General features: G+C 40.8%; 1 protein-coding gene across 2 annotated transcripts in view; it reads left to right on the top strand.

Moving 5' to 3' along the window:
* Window positions 1–17,403, top strand: part of Tax1bp1 (Tax1 (human T-cell leukemia virus type I) binding protein 1) — a 70,238-nt gene that overhangs the window by 3,974 nt on the left and 48,861 nt on the right. For both annotated transcript variants that reach the window (XM_013024451.1, XM_013024450.1), the window contains exons 2-3: window positions 9,185–9,353; window positions 11,978–12,080. In XM_013024451.1, the coding sequence (XP_012879905.1) occupies window positions 9,192–9,353; window positions 11,978–12,080 (265 nt within the window). In that variant the 5' untranslated portion in view covers window positions 9,185–9,191. The remainder of the gene's footprint in view (window positions 1–9,184; window positions 9,354–11,977; window positions 12,081–17,403) is intronic.

Genomic DNA, 17,403 nt, shown 5'->3' with positions numbered 1-17,403 from the left:
GGTCCGGTCGTGGGACCTGAACTCTGGGCCTGGGTGCTGTCCCTCAGCTCTTCAGCTTAAGGCTAGCGCTCTGCCACTTGAGCCACAGTGCCACTTCCGGCTTTTTTCTTTTTGCTTATGTGGTGCGGAGGAATCAAACCCAAGGCCTCAGGCATGCAAGGCAAGCGCTCTACCACTGAGCCACTTTCCCAGCCCCCCTTCTTGTTTTTATTAACTGAAGATTTTTTTTAACACTTTCTGTTAACCAGTACCTAATTTACACTTCTAAGAAAACAAAAGTGTTCATATTCAGAAACTGAAGTGTGAGTCTGTGTGCTGGTGGCTCACACCTATAATCCTGGCTACTCAGGAGGCTGAGATCTAAAGATAGTGTGTAGGAAAGTCCTTGAGACTCTTCCATTTAGTCACCAAAGGGCCAAAAGTAGAGTTGTGGCTCAAGTGATAGAAAGCTACCCTTGAGCAAAAAAAACCTTGGGGACAGTACCCAAGGCCCTGAGTTCATGCCCCACTAACAAACCAAACAGAATCTTAATGTGTTTCTGTTGCAGTAGGTGAAACAGAATTTTTATTGCTAGTCTACAACTTTATTTGCTTTGGGCTTATGAATATTGTGGAAATTTTCAGACATACATAAAAGGAAATGGCACAGTGAAGTTTTCAAAGTTGTCAATCTTGTTTCTTTACCTCTTCCAACACATTGCAGGGTGCTCTACCCACCCCTGTCCCCCTGTTTTCAAAAGCAAATCTCATAAATACATTTTGGTATAGTTAGTAGCTTTTACTGATAGGTGCCTAAAAGATAATTGTAAGAAATGATTTTTTTCTTCTTAAATTCTGTTTGTTATGACTAGAAAATGTCTTTTGTTCTTTCTCTCGTTCCTTCCCTCCCTCCCTCCCTCCCTCCCTTCCTCCCTTCCTCCCTTCCTTTCTTCCCTGGGGTTTGAACTCAGGACCTGGGCACTGTCCCTGAGCTGCTTTTTTTGCTCAAGGATAGCACTGTACCACCTGAGCCACAGCGCCACTTCTGGCCTTTTCTGTTTATGTAGTATTGAGGAATTGAACCCAGCTTCATGCATGCTAGGTAAACACTCTATGACTAAGCCACATTCTTTGTGTTTTTTCATATTGAATTACTTTATTAATTGGGAGCTGGAGACAACGATAAGTAGGCTGTTACAGATATCTAACTAAATTTAGGAACCAATTACTATTTTTTTGATGTTGTTTTTTTTATTGTGAAAATACTGTTCAGAGGGGTTACAATTACATGGGCAAGATAATAAGTACATTTTTTTTTCTTTTTCTGGGGGGGGGGTCCAGTCGTGGGGCCTGAACTCTGGGCGTGGGCGCTGTCCCTCTAGCACTCTACCACTTGAGCCACAGCGCCACTTCTGCCTTTTTTTTTTTCTACTGGTGCTAAGGAATCGAACCCAGGGCCTCAGGCACGCAAGGCAAGTGCTCTACCACTGAGCCACCTTCCCAGTCCATTTCTTTCTTTTTATTTTTTATTGTAAAGATACTATACAGAGGGTTACTGTTACATGAGCAAGGTAATGAGTACACTTCCTATTGAGCATTGTTACACCCTCCATTGTTTTCCCTACCATCCCTTCCCTCCTTACTAGCCCATTTCTTACCAAGCATTGTAGCCTCCTTCTTTGTTTCCCCTTCCAATCTTCCTCCCTGCCCCCCCAACCCTCCCCGTCCCTCCCCCCCCCCCACCAAAGTTGTAAAGTTCGTTTTTTGACATAACTACTTGTACATCTCATTGCTGCAATGGGTCCACCTGTATCCCTATTTAAATGATTTGTTTTTCCCCTTCCCCTCCACAAATTATACCGGCATGAAATACAGTGAAAGCAGGGGTTATACTGTGGAGAAGGGACATACAAAGCAACAAAGAAATAATCTTATAAATGTGTTAGAAACAATCGCATAAAAGAAAAAAAAACATTTGAATACATATCTTAGGGTTCATTTCCCTAACATCACCTTATCTGACCTTTTCTGCTTGACTCAGACATATACTAGATATTGCAAATAAGGGAAACCATGGGACCTGTGTTTCTTTGGGCCTGGCTGACTAAGCCACATTCTCAGCCAAGTATCTTTTTTTTTTTTTTTTTGTCAGTTGTGGCCTGTATATGAGAGTTGATACTATTCTTCAGCTACACTTTTTAAAATTTGCCTTTCAGCTTTTTCTAATGACAGAAATGTCACATTGAAAACAGACAAAAAAAAAAAAACCCCAAAAAACCAAAACTCTGATGCTTTTCCAAGGACCCTGGGAATTGTGTGTGTGTGTGTCTGTATCTGTGTCTGTGTCTGTGTCGTTTGTGGGGCTTGAACTCTGGGCCTGGGCATTGTCTCTGAGCTCTTTAGCTCAAGGCTAGTGCTCTACCACTTGAACTACAGTGCCACTTCTGGTTTTCTGGTGGTTAATTGGAGATCAGAGTCTCATGGACTACTTTCCTTCCCTGGCTGGCTTTGAACCATGATCCTCGTATATCAGCCTCCTAAGTAGCTAGAATTACAGGCGTGAGCCACCGGCACCTGGCCCCAGCCCAATATCTTAAAGGTATTTATATTTTAAAAAAATGAGCTTTGGGTTGGAAATGTGGTTCAATGGTAGAGTGCTTAACTAGTTGCATGAAGCCCCAGGTTCAATTCCTCAGTACCACATGAACAGAAAAGGCAGGAAGTGGCGCTGTAGCTCAAGTGAATAGAGTGCTAGCCTTGAGCAAAAGAAGCTCAGGGACAGGGCCCAGGCCCTGAGTTCAGGCCCCAGTATTGGCCAAAAAAAGTTTAGCTTCATTTGTATGGTCTTTATTTGTTTATCTTCTTTTTATGGTCTATTTGTTAAGGATACTAAGGCTTACATTTTTCAGTTAAATATAGCAGGTATGCGCCACTAGGAAAAAAAAAAGTACCACAGAAAGTATGATTTGAGCTTTAAAAAATCTTAAGAAGAAAAAGTAACATTGTATGTAATATGCTTTCCCCTTTTATTTGCACATATGGGTTACTCCCTTCATATATCCTTTAAATATTAATAAATCTCCAAAATAATAGAATTGGATTTTAGGTCTAGGACTTCATAATATGTGATCTAAAGAAGGATACATATAAATGAATTAAGAGAATGTTGTATGTAGGAAACCTATAAGAAGGAGCAGCTTTCCATATGTATATTTATTTTAGATAATGTTTGCAGACAATTGTGTGTAGTCTTTTAATTGTTGGCTGGAAAATACTTTGGCTAACTTATTATACTCTTGTTTCTGGAGATGGACTTCAGAGAATAGTAAATAGAATTTGGTATGATGAAGTTGCTTGCTTTCACTTCCTTTTGGGTGAAGAGCTATATTTTCTTTTCCAACAGATACAATAGTTATTTTTTTCAGGATGTTAGTGAAGCTACAATTCCCAATCATTACCACAAGGTGATGCAGTGACTTTGCATATTACTTCTTCACTGGCCATATGCATTACAGGTTTGGCCCTATCAGTGAATTTCATCATTTTTATAAGCCTTTCTATCATTTTGCTCATTTCATATCTTTGGGAGAAATGAAGCAGAGGAGCTGAGTGAGAATTAGAAATTTTATCAGAGTAGGTTGATTCATGATGTTACTTTCAGATTGATTCATGTTAACATTTTAAAAAGTTTTTTTAATTGTATAGATTACAGAAAGGGGATTTTTTTGGTTGGTCTTGGGGCTTGAACTCTGGGCCTGAGCTTTGCCCCTTAGCTCTTCAGCTCAAGGCTAGTGCTCTACCACTTGAGCCACAATACCGTCTAATTTTCTGGTGGTTAATTGGAGATAAGAGTCTCAGGAAGGGGCTGGGAAGGTGGCTCAGTGGTAGAGCGCATGCCTTGCATGCCAGAGGCCCTGGGTTCGATTCCTCAGCACCACATAAGCAAAAAGTAAAAAGCTAGAAGTGGCGCTGTGGCTCAAGTGGTAGAGCGCTAGCCTTGAGCTGAAGAGCTGAGGGTCAGCACCCAGGCCCAGCGTTCAGACCCCATGACTGGACCCCCCCCCAAAAAAAAAAAAACAAAAAACGAAAAAGAGTCTCATGGACTTTCCTGCCTGGGCTGACTTTGAACCATGATCCTCAGATCTCAGCCTCCTGAGTAGCTAGGATTACAGGGTGAGCCACGGGCCCCCACTCTTGTGATTCTTTTCCATACATGTGTACAACATACATCAATCAGACTAATCACCATCTCTCCCTCATTCCTTCATTAAAACAATTTTAACAGGTTTTATTTTGTTTCTTTTACGTTTTTTATTATATTTGTTTTTTTAAAGTCATAAACACCTTTTAATCTTCACAATGATAGTCTTCATTATCTTAATTTATATTGCTTATGAACTCTATGACCTTTAATAATAAAACTATTTTTTTTTACAAATTGGATGATAATATATACTCTTTTTCTTAGTATTTTATTTTGTTTCTTTTACTTTAAAAATTAATTCAATTTAATTTTTCTCTCTCCTGTCCTTACCTTCATTTACTTTTTAAGTTTTTTTTATTAGTATACATTAATTGTACAAGGGGGCTTCAGTCCAGTGTCATTTCCATCCATCCATCTTCACCTACTCTTTCTCCCTTATTCTCTCTCTCTTAAAACAGTTTCAACAGGTTTCATTGTTAAATTTCAAACATTTACAATACTTTTACCATATTCACTCTCCTTCACTCTACAATATAGCCTGTTTATTAGTGTGACAATTTTTTCCCATGGTTTTAAATTTTATTGTATTTTATTTGTTGGTGCCGGTCCTGGGCCCTCAGCTCAGAACCTGGGTACTGTCCCTGAACTATTTGCTCAAGGCTACTATTCTACCACTTGAGCTACAGCTCCACTTTTGGCCTTTTTGGTGGTGGACATGAGTCTCATAGAATTTCTTGCCTGGGTTGGCTTCTCTTGGAGTCCTGAGTAGCTAGGATTACAGGTATTAGCCACCAGTGCCCAACATCTGTCTTGTGTTGTTTTAAATTTCAATTTTCATTTTTTTAATGCAAGTTGTAGGGCTTGAAATATGGTCCTGGGTGCTATCCCTAAGCTCTTGAGCTCAAGGTAAGTGCTCTGCCACTTGAGCCATAGCACCACTTCTGGTTTTCTGGTGGTTAATTGTAAATAAGAGTCTCAGGGACTTTCCTGCCTGGGCTGGCTTTGAACTGTAGTCCTCAGATTTTAGCCTCCTGAGTAGCTAGGATTACAGGTGTGAGCCACCAGCTTCTGGCTAAGAAAACTATTAAAAAAAAAATGAGCCAGCAGCGCCAGTGAAGCCAAACTAGGCAATAAACTTGTGCCTCTGGCTCAAGTGGTAGAGCTCTAGCCTTAAGCTAAAGACATCAGGGACAGGCCCAGAGTTCAAGTTCCTGACTAACCCCCCCCCCCCCCCCAAAAAAAAAAGAAAAATTCAAACAATAAATTGAGTTAAGTTAAAAGTCCACTTTTTTGTTGTTGTTGTTAGTCCTGGGCACAGTCCCTGAGCTTCTTTGGCTCAAGGCTAGCACTCTACCACTCTGAGCTGCAGCCCCACTTCTGTTTTTTTATTGGTTAATTGATGATAAGAGTCTCCTGGACTTCCCTGCTTTGGCTGGCTTTGTTTGGATCCTCTGATCTCAGCCTCCTAAGTAGCAAAGGATTACAGGTGTGAGTGCCTGGCTAAGTCTTTGTGTGAGATGTCCAATATATTGTAAATATATAGTCAAAAGTAGTACTTTGACTGTAATGGAAGCAGATGGACACTAGAAAAAAGTACCTTTCTGAAGTGTTTATTATTTCAACTAGTCTGGTGGTTATACCCTGTATAGTCCTACCACTCTGAAGTCTGAGGCACCAGGAACTCCAGTTCCTCCCTAAGTCAGCCTGGAGCTGTTTAACCAGACTCTTGACTCAGAATAATAAAGTGCGTATTATATCAAAGTTTTTAAAGCATTTGCTTTAGTATTCAAACAGGTCAACAACAGCAACAACAACAAAAAACAGCAAATTCCCTTCGGTGCTTCCTAGGGATAGGGGCTTAAACTTGAGATGTTGTGCTGTAGTTTGGCTTTCTGCCACTTTAGCTACTCAACAGTGTCTGGCTTTTTTTGCTGGTTAATTGGAGTTGGAGTCTCGTGGGTCTTTCTGCCTAGGCTGGCTTAGATCTGTGATCCTCAGATCTCAACTTGCTAGATAGCTAGGATTATAGGTATGATCCAATTATGACTGGCTATTTTTTTTCTTTATTGTTTTGGTGGTACAAGATTTTTACTCAGGACCTAATAGCTTTCTAGACAGAAGCTCTATCACTTGAGCAGCAACCCTAGTCCTTCTTGCTTTGGTTTAAGTTTTCACTAGGTTGACCTTATACATTTGCCCCTTATGTAGTTGGGGTTCCAGGCATGCATCACTATGCTGAGCTTTTTAGAAAATTATGTAAAGTTTTTAATTGTAATTATAAAGGTGAATGAAAATACAAGAGGGCTTACAAGTCAGGTAATATGTACATTTCTTTCTGGACAGTGTCGCCCCTTTCCTCACCCTCCCAGTTTTCCCTCTTGTCCCTACCCACAAATTATATAGTTTATTTTCAACGTCATGCTAAGTCTTCTTTTTCTTTTTGTGGTGGGGGTGGGGGTGGGGTGGGGTGGTGAGAGCTTATGTTTGCTCAGCTTGCTGCTTTGATTTTCTTGTTTGGCTGGCACACTTGCCATGCTTCTCCAGTCCTGTTTTTGCTGGACCTATTAAACTTTTTTTTTCTGCCTGGGTTGGGCTTGAATCACTACCCTCTGGATCTCAGCCTCCTGAGTTGCTAAGATCTTAGCCTTGAGCCACTGATGCCTGGCTGGGCTTATTTACTATTTGGGAAGAGTTTATACCTTTTTGTTAAAGCTGGCCTCATATCTTGATTTTCCCATGCTTTGGGAGTACCTAGTATTATTACATATGTGTGCCATTATGCTCAGGGAATTGCTATTGCTCAAGCTGTTCTCCAACTCAGGATTTCCCTGCTTTAGCTTCCTGATTGTTGGGCTCACAGTTGGGTGCCACAACATATAGCTAGCAGTAACGCTTCTTAATGTCTAAAATGTAAGTAGAGTATGGTTGTGCTTGATCTATAGAAACCTCATTGATCTGTGAACTAAATTAGATTTAATTTGGTTAGGAGAAATATAGTGTCCTGGTTACCTTCATTAGTACAGGAATTCTTGTTTTAGTGGTTCAGAAACAAGTGCCATAAGGCTGATTGCTTGTATAACCAGGGAATGCACTGACTCTAGACATATTCTGTAGAATGCTTTTTTGAATAAATCCCCAGATGTTTCTTTTTTCTTAAAAGTAGAGCACAAAATAGGAATATTTTGGACAGTCTATTTAGATCTTGTTTTTACAATCTGTTGGATAAATTACTACTTATTGTTTACTCAACACGTGAACATTCACTGAATTCCTAATAGATTTTCAACAATATGTATTTCATTAACACTATATTTTTATTTTACTATCATGCATTCTGAATACATACATATATGGGCAGTATACATGAACAACAGAAATCATTAGGATCATTAGCCCAGGACAAGAGGGTAAAGTTGATATGCGTAGAGAGGAGCCAGCTAGGTAATGCTGTTTGGAACAGATCATGACTTAAGTGATAGAGCACCTTGCCTGACAAGTGCCTGCCAACAAAACAAAACCAGAAAAAACCCTCTAAAAGACTAAAGTAGATCAGCTGAGAGTTTATGTAGTTATGTAGTTTAAGAGATTTGAACAAACTTCATCCAAGAAGACAGGCTAGGATTTGTAGAATTGAATGAGAGGTGGTAGTACAGATTTAGGTTGTTGAGTTGGATTATAGGCTAAGTAATGGTTCCGGATCTTGACAGAATATAGGATTAAGATTATTTGGAGAAGCACAAGTGAGGGAAATAGAACTATACCCATTGCCACAGACACACGTGTGTATGCCCAGGTCCACTCCCAGAAAGTCGTTATATATTTTTTTAAAGCCCCCTGATGTTTATAATGAGAAGACAGGATTGAGACGTGCTGATCCAGGTGTTTACAACATGGGTTGAAAACGTAGGCAGAGATCAGGTTCTCAGCTATAACAGCCTAGAACCTAGGGAGAGAAGATAGCTTGGGATGGTAATGATGAACTTCAAGGATTCTGTAGAAAGGAAAAGTTAATTGACCAATATTAGAAAACTAACCAAAACACATAAATAAATATATCTGTGAAATAGTTGCATGAAATGTGCTTTAAAAAACAAACAAACAAAAAAAACCTTTGATATTTTACCAAATTTCAGTTTCTTCCTGTTTGTTTTTTTTTTGGGGGGGGTCGGTTGTGGACTTTGAACTCTTGGCCTGGACCCTACCTCAGCTCAAGGCTAGTGCTCTACCTCTTGAGTCACAGTACCACTTCCAGTTTTCTAGAGGTTTATTGGAGATAAGAGTCTCATGGACTTTCCTGCCTGGGCTGGCTGTGAACCAGGATCCTCAAATATCAGCCTCCTGAGTAGGTGTGAGCCACTGGTGCTTGGCTGAATTTCGGTTTCTTAAGGTGTCTTCTGTTAGAGGCCAGCAGGCTTCTATTAGCAGCATGTATACTGTTCATTTACTTTTGGCTGGGACAAAGCAAAAGGCTAGGCGTTGTAAGAGAATTGAGAGTTTTATTTATTGTTTTAGACATGATCTTGCTTTGTAGCCCAGTCTAGTCTTAAACTCAGATGCTTTCACTTCAACCTTCTAAGTACTGGGATTACAGGTGAGTACCACTATACCCAGATTTGTTTTTGGCTTTTAAATTTCTGTGTAGTTTTCTGAGCCATACTGGTATTTCTCAATTGGTGTTTTTATATTTATTTTTTTATTTTAATTAACTTTTTTTGTGAACATACTGTACAGAGGGGTTACAATTACATGGGCAAGATAATGAGTACGTTTCTTATCAAGCATTGCAGCCTCCTCCTTTGTTTACCCTTCACATCCCTTCCCATCCTCCCCCCTCCTCCCCTTTATATTTATTTTTAAGGAGAAGTTCCGGTATTTAAAAAGTGTATCTCTTCAATTATGACATGTAAATAAAATATCCATGAAAGTTGCATTCAAAGTTCTTTATTTTTAAGACAAATTTATTCATAGCTAGTATAATTTAACTTGTATGAATTGTTTTAGATTCACAATGACATCATTTCAAGAAGTTCCACTGCAGACTTCCAACTTTGCCCATGTCATCTTTCAAAATGTGGCCAAGAGTTATCTTCCTAATGCACACTTAGAATGTCATTACACCTTAACTCCTTACATCTATCCACATCCGAAAGACTGGGTTGGTATATTCAAGGTAAGAAAGCTTTCTCCAATGTGTTCTACATAGGTTCTTTTTATTTTATCTTTAAATACTTTAGCAAGTAGCTTGTACTAGCTTTGTCCTAATTCTGCAGTAAGGTTTACTTTCCCTCACTAGGGAATAATGTAAACAGTACACAGTAGTATAAAACAAATGTTGGGACCTTCATTTCTTTTTTTTTTTGTCAGTTGTGGGACCTGAACTCTGGGCCTGGGTACTGTCCTTCAGCTCTTCAGCTCAAGGCTAGCGCTCTACCACTTGAGCCACAGTGCCAGTTCCAGCCTTTTCTGCTTATTTGGTGCTGAGGAATCGAACCCAGGGCCTCACGCGTGCGAGGCAAGCACTCTACCACTGAGCTACCTTCCCAGCCTAGTATTTCATTCTTTAATGCTCATGAATAGATAAACGTTTACTTTTTGTATCTTTTTTAGGATTTCAAATTCCAAAATGATCATAGTCATTGTAAGCATTGTGTGGAACCAGTATTAATTTTGATTTTATATGACATACAAGATATGAGTATCAAGTTTCCAATATTGATGGAGGACTGACTGACACTCATGGAGGACTGACTGGTGTTTTCTTCCGAATGAATTAGATGAGGAAAAAAGTGCAATTGAGGGAAAGGGACACATTTTTAGCTGGAAAGTGATATAAGCCAAAGTATAGAAGTGAGAATATTGATGAAAATGAGTAAAAACTGCATATTTTGAGCCAGGTGCTCGTGGCTCATGCCTGTAATTCTAGCTACGCAGGAAGCTTAGATCTGAGGATTGCAGTTCAAAGCCAGCCCAGGCAGGAAAGTCTGGGAGACTCTTATCTCCAATAAACCACTCAGAAAGCCAGAAGTGGCACTGTGGCTCAAGTGATAGAGTGCTAGCCTTAAGCTGAAAATCTGAGGGATAGTGCCAAGGTCCAGAGTTCAAGCCCCATCACCAAAAAAAAAAAAAAAGTTGTAATGTTCGTTTTTCGACATAATGTCTTGTACATCTCATTGTTGCAATGGGTCCACCTGTATCCCTATTTAAACAATTTGTTTTTTCCCTTCCCCTTCACTAATTATACCAACATCAAATACAGTGAAAGCAGGGGTTATACCTTGCGGGAGAGACATTCAAAGCAACAAAGAAATCATCTTATAAATATGTTAGAAACAAATCACATGAAAGCTGTGTATTTTTAATGTTGTAGGGACAGTTTTTGGAAGTGGGATTGACATGTTTATGGCATTGTTGTTTAATATTTTTTTGTTGGTCATGGGGCTTGAACTCAAGGCCTGGCAGTCTTGGGCTTCTTTTGCTCAAGACTAGCACTCTACCACTTGAGCCCCAGCACTTCCATCCTTTTCTGTGTATGTGGTACTGGGGAATTGAACCTAGAACTTCATGCATGCTAGGCAAGCATTATACCACTAAGCCACATTTTCTTTTTTTTTTGGGTCCGGTCGTGGGGCTTGAACTCTGGGCCTGAGTACTGTCCCTCAGCTCTTCAGCTCAAGGCTAGAGCTCTACCACTCGAGCACAGCGCCACTTCCGGCTTTTTTCTTTTTGCTTATGTGGTGCTGAGGAATCGAGTCCAGGGCCTCTTACATGCAAGGCAAGCACACTACCACTGAGCCACCTTCCCAGCTCCACATTGTTTGTTTTTTAACACTAGTATATTGCTGATTGTTCTATAGAATGATTTTGTTAGAATATCCTATTGATAGGCAGACATACAGCATCCAGATTGTAGCTGCATAGGAGAAAGTAGCTACATAGGAGAAGGACTGAATATGGGAAAATGGGTAGTATGCTTGAGAAAGTGTTAGGATTTTAACTTGCCTGGAGTCAGATAGTATTTGAAAATGAGTATAAGAAGTTAGTTTAGGGGCTCGGAAGGTGGCTCAGTGGTAGAGCGCTTGCCTTGCAAGCCTGAGGCCCTGAGTTCGATTCCTCAGCACCAAATAAGCAAAAAGAAAAAAGCCGGAAGTGGCTCTGTGGCTCAAGTGGTAGAGCGCTAGCCTTGAGCTGAAGAGCTGAGGGACAGCGCCCAGCCAGGCCCAGAGTTCAAGCCCCATGACTGGACCCCTCCCCCCCAAAAAAAAAGTTAGATCACATTGTAGATACCTTAATTACATTACATTGCTGAGGAACAGTAGTTTGTTTGTTGTTGTTAGGGATTTTTATTATTTTTTGGTCCTGGGATTGAACCAATGTCCTAGGACTTGTGCTAGCACTTACTTATACTGGTGTTTGTACTCAGGGCTTCAAACTTATTAGGTAGGTGTGCTACTGCTTGAACCATGCCCTTATCCCTGAAGAATATAGTGGTTTTATTTTGTGGTTTGTAGGGCTTGAATTTGGGGCCTGGGTGCTGTCCCTAAGCTCTTTTTTGCTCAACACTAGCACTCTACCACTTTGAGCCACTTCCAGTTTTCTGGTGGTTAATTGGAGATGAGTCTCATGGACTTTCCTGTCCAGGCTGGCTTCTAACTGTGATCTTTCAGATCTCAGCTTCCTGAGTAGTTAGGATTATAGGTGTGAGCCACTGGCACTCAGCTCTGACAGTTAACTTTACATAAACTAAGAACTACTATACCTGGCTTATTCCCTGTTTTTGTTGTTATTCTTTTGTAGGTTGGATGGAGTACTGCTCGTGATTATTACACATTTTTATGGTCTCCTATGCCTGAAAATTATGTAGAAGGATCTACAGTCAATTGTGTACTAGCATTTCAAGGTAAAGGTGGAAAACTGCAGAACCTTGATAAAATTAATTCTCTTATTGCCATTAAAGTGCTCACCCTAACCAGGCACTGGTGGCTCATTCCCATAATCCTAGCTACTCAGGAGGCTGAGATCTGAGGATCGCAGTTCACAGCCAGCAGTTCACAGCCAGCCAGGGGCAGGAAAGTCTATAAGACTCTTATTTCCAATTAATCACCTGAAAAACTGGAAGTGGTGCTGTGGCTCAAGTGGTAGAGTACTTACCTGGAGCTGAAGAGCTGAGGGACAGCGCCCAGGCTCACAGAGTTCAAGCCCCATGACCAAAAAAAAAAAAAAAAAAATGCTCACCCAATCACAATGATATGTTGATACGCTGATATGTTTAGGCAAATCATACATGAACTTTGAACATGAAACTTAGTGTTCTTATTGAGGAAAAGTCCTAAGAATGTAAATATTAACTGTAGGACCACATGACATTTTAACAGACATGTAGAACTTGTTAACTTTCATTAAAGAGAGAGTGTGTTTCTTTCTGGATCCTTACTTTTGGTGACTTATTTTTTTCAAATGAGAAAATAATACTAGTATCAGAAGGGGGACAGATGGGGAAAGGTTAATCAGTGGGTAATAAGTTCAAGTTAGGTATAATACTAATATGGTGACAATTGATCACAATTGACTGTTGTGTGTCTCAAAGCTAGAAAAAGGATTTTCAATATTTTAGACAAAGAAATGATGAATTTTGAGAAGATATGTTTAATCTGATTACGCAGTGGATGCTAGTTTCACTACATCTTATGTACCTACTAATATATTTTTTTTTTGTGTGTGTGTTTTTATGTAATCATTAAATTTTACTGAGAAGTGGATTTTCTTTTAAGAAAAGAAAATGTAGCAAACTAAAGGGGAAAATGAATCTGATGAAGAACACAAAGATAATTAACAGGACTTAGAATAGTTATATTAGGTATATCTTGTGATGGTTCCTGTAAAATAGCTATAAATAAACTAGAAAATTGATTTCTAGCTTGGCATTACATATAGTTTTTTTTTATTAATGGTATGGACTTTGAACTTAGCATAGGCCCCCAAGCTGCTCTCCAAATACATGCTTCTCTTCAGCAGTACAACACATAGAATAGAACATTTAAGTACTCAGGTTAGATCAAAAGAAGTAGTTACAACCTTAAGTTCATATAAAAATTTCCTGGGGAGCAGGGCGCTGGTGGCTCACGCCTATAATCCTAGCTACTCAGTAGGCTGAGAACTGAGGATCCTGGTTCAAAGCAGGAAAGTCTGTGAGACTCTTATCTCTAAGAAACCACCAGAAAGCCAGAAGTGGCCCTGTGGCTCAAGTGGTAGAGCGCTTGGCTTGAGGTGAAGAGCTCAGGGACAAAAAAAAAAAAAAAGAAAAAGAGAAAAAGAACCCCAGAGTCCTTGGAAAAGCATCAGAGTTTTTGTTGTTGTTGTATTGTTTTCAATGTGACATTTCTGTCATCAGAAAAAGCTGAAGAGTGAATTTTATAAAATGTAACTGAAGAATAGTATTAACTCTCATTTGCAGGCCAAGTTTTCTGTTACCCAACTTATATTGAGGCCATATTGTACTATAATAATAAATTTCCTTTTTCCTAATTTCTGTACTTTAAATTCTGAGTTCTTCATGGGGCCTGAACTCTGGGCCTGGGCATTGTCCCTCAGCTCAAGGCTATCACTCTACCACTTGAACCACAGCACCACTTCTGTCTTTTTCTGCTTATGTTGTGCTGAGGGATCAAACCCAGGGCCTCTTTGTGTGCAAGGCAAACATTCTAACACTGAGCAACCTGCCAAGTTTCAATTCTGAGTTCTTTAAAGTAACAAATTGCTACAAATAGTAACAACAGTTACCAATTTAGTTTTCTTTGTGCCTCAAAAGAAAGACAAAGGGGGCTGGGAAGGCAGCTCAGAGGTAGAGCGCTTCCCTTGCATGCCTGAGGCCCTGTGTTGGATTCCTCAGCACCAGATAAGCAAAAAGTAAAAAGCTGGAAGTGGCGCTGTGGCTCAAGTGGTAGAGCGCTAGCCTTGAGCTGAAGAGCTGAGGGACAGCGCCCAGGCCCAGAGTTCAGGACCCACGACTGGACCCCCTGCCTCTTTCCCCAAAAAAAGAGAAAGACAAAGGATAAAAATAAAGAAATAAAAGGATGCATAGTTGCTATGATTCTTTGGGGTGGAGGACTGAGGAAATTACCTCTTCCGAGTTACTTTAATATGAACACTTAGTTTAGTTGGCTTAAAGGCAGAGTCTCTTTATACTTTAAGACATAAAAATTGATAAACATGTGATCCTATAGAGGGGGTGTTCTACTCTTTATCATTGCATCTTCCCAGCCTTTTTTGTTTTTGGTTGGTCGTACCACTAGAGCCACAGTGCCACTTCTGGTTTTTTGAGTGGTTTATTGGAGGTAAGCATCTCAGGGCCTTTGCTGCTGGGGGCTGGCCGGCTTTGAACCACAATCCTCAGATCTCAGCCTCCTGAGTAGCTAGGATTACAGGCGTGTTCCACCACGGCCTGCTTCCCAGCCCTTTTATTGATGGGACCTTCTGAGGCAGGCTGAGAGTCATTTATATATCACCTTTGAAACAAAGACTCCTGGAAACAGTATCTCAATTTTTAGTAAATGACCTCTTTAAACTTAGTAAATTAACTTGATGATCCTGATTTCTGAGATCAGCATGCTTGTCAGGCAGGAAAAGAGCATTTCATAGTGTGTCTGTCTGTCTGTCTCTCTCCTCTCTCTCTCTCCCTTCCTTTCCCTCTCTCCCTTTCCCTTTCTCTCTCTCTCTCTCTCTCTCTCTCACACACACACACACACACACACATAGTGCCTTATTAAACTCAAAAGAGTTGTATGCCCTACTGTCTCTTTGCTAATGGCATACCATACAATACCAGTGTTGAGCCGGGTGGCTCATGCCTGTAATCCTAGCTACTCAGGAGGCTGAGATCTGAGGATCATGGTTCAAAGTCAGCCTAGGCAGGAAAGTCCCTGAAACTATTTCTTATTAGCCACCTGAAAACCGGAAGTAGAGCTGTGGCTCAAGTGGTAGAGCGCAAGGACAGTGCCCAGGCCCAGAGTTCAAGCTGCACAACCAGGAAAAAAAAAAAAAAAAGAATACCAATGTTAAGTAGATTGGCATTTGTAGGAGATAGGAAGGAATTTAGACACAAAAATTCCAATTTTCTTTCAGTTCCCTCCTATCAGCACACTGCTGTTCAGGCACATGCCTTAACATCTGACTCCCTTGGAACCAGTGAGCTTAATTTTGTGGGACAGACTGAGGGAAGACGGGCTGGTCCTGGGATACTGCCCACAGCAACCTTGAACACAGCTCTGTTTTTTCCCATAGTCTTCACATGTCCATGAGAGAAAAATGACCCATCTTCAAAGAAGCAAGACTTAATGGGGAACATTGTTAATAAAGTGTTAAAGCAAACTTAGGGATTGGCATTAGGTAGAACAAATCCAGGAAAGTCAGGCCCGAGAAGTACCTGTAACAATCAGTCATTCAAAGTACCAATTAATTGACTGACCACACATAGGGTCCTAGGGCCCTATTTTGAGTTACTTCAGTTACTTAAGAAAACTGACTTAGGGCTGGGAAGATGGCTCAGGGGTAGAGCTCTTGCCTTGCATGCCTGAGGCACTGGGTTCGATTCCTCAGTACCACATGAGCAAAAAGAAAAAAGCCGGAAGTGGTGCTGTGGCTCAAGTGGTAGAGCGCTAGCTGAAGAGCTGAGGGACAGCATCCAGGCCCAGAGTTCAGGCCTCACAACCGGACCCCCCCCCTCCCCCCCCAAAATAAAAAAGAATACTGACTTAGCCAGGAGCTGGTGGTTCACGCCTGTAATCCTAGCTACTGAGGAGGTTGAGATCTGAAGATCATGGTTCAAAGTCAGCCCGGGCAAGAAAGTTGGTGAGACTCTTACCTGCAATAAAGCACTAGAAAACCAGAAGTGGCGCTGTGGCTCAAGAGGTAGAGTGCTAGTCTTGAGCTGAAGAGCTCAGGAACAGTATCCAGGCCCAGAGTTCAAACCTCACAGCAGAACAAAAAAAGAAAAAAGAAAACTAACTTGTGCCATGGAATATGCAGAGCAGAACTTTTCCTTTTCTACTTTTCCTTGTTCATCCCTGCCTCTTTTGTCCTCCCTTGGGTGGCCAGTGGGAGAGGAGACAGAAAGCTTCCATTATGGCTAAGATTTAGAGACAGACAGAGTCCCAAGAAAAACACACTTTTTGTACCTTGTGAAATTCAGTTTCTGGCTTAGGCTCACTATTTTTTGTCAATGATGAATAGACACTCAGCTATCATACAAAACTGTACATCCTTGAGATCTTCATGTGAAATGAAGAGTTTTCACAAGGATTTGTGTGTGTGTGTGTGTGTGTGTAACAGGGTTAAAGTAAGGAGAAATGAAAAAGTGAGAAATAACTTCTTGTTCCATACAAAGCAAATGGAAGCGAAAGACTGACCTTGAAGACATTTTTTCTGGGCAGGCCTGGAACCATGACCCTCCTAATCTCAGGCTCTGATGTAGATGAGATGCATGCCACTGTGTCCAGCTGTGGGTTGAGAAGGGTCTTGTGAACTTTATGGATAGACCTTAAAACATGTCTTCTCTATCTCGGCCTCCTAAATTGGTAGAATTAAGTTATGAACCACTGGCACTTGGCTACCTACATATTTTATTTTATTTTATTTTTTGGTCCGATTGTGGGGCCTGGGCGCTGTCCCTCAGCTCCTCAGCTCAAGGCTAGCGCACTACCACTTGAGCCACTTCCAGCTTTTTTCTTTTTGCTTATGTGGTGCTGAGGAATCGAACCCAGGACCTCAGGCATGCAAGGCAAGCGCTCTACCACTGAGCCACCTTCCCAGCCCCACCTACATATTTTAAAAGGTACTTTCAGTAAAGTGATTTTTGTCATATGCCACACCATGGATTAATCTTGAGGACTTTATGCTTAGTCAAAACAGCCAGCCCCCAGAAAGATAAATATGGTGTGATTGTATTAATATAAAGTACTTAGAGTAGAGAAAACTAATAAAGGATGGGTGCTGGTGGCTCACACCTGTAATCCTAGCTACTCAGGAGGCTAAGATCTGAGGATCTTGGTTCTCAGCCAGCCAGGGCAGAAAAGTCCATGAAACTCTTATCTCCAATTAACTACTCAGAAAACTGGAAGTGGGTCAGTTGCTCAAGTGGTAGAGTGCTAGCCTTGAGCCCAAGAGCTGAGGGACAGTGTTCAGAACCAGAGTTGAAGCCCCATGACCATAAAAAAACCCAAAAGTCA

The sequence above is a fragment of the Dipodomys ordii genome, unplaced genomic scaffold (genome assembly GCF_000151885.1).
Source record: "Dipodomys ordii isolate 6190 unplaced genomic scaffold, Dord_2.0 Scaffold76, whole genome shotgun sequence".
Lineage (NCBI taxonomy): Eukaryota > Metazoa > Chordata > Mammalia > Rodentia > Heteromyidae > Dipodomys > Dipodomys ordii.
Note: the sequence above shows the minus strand (reverse complement) of the source record. Positions and strands in the feature narration are given on the sequence as shown.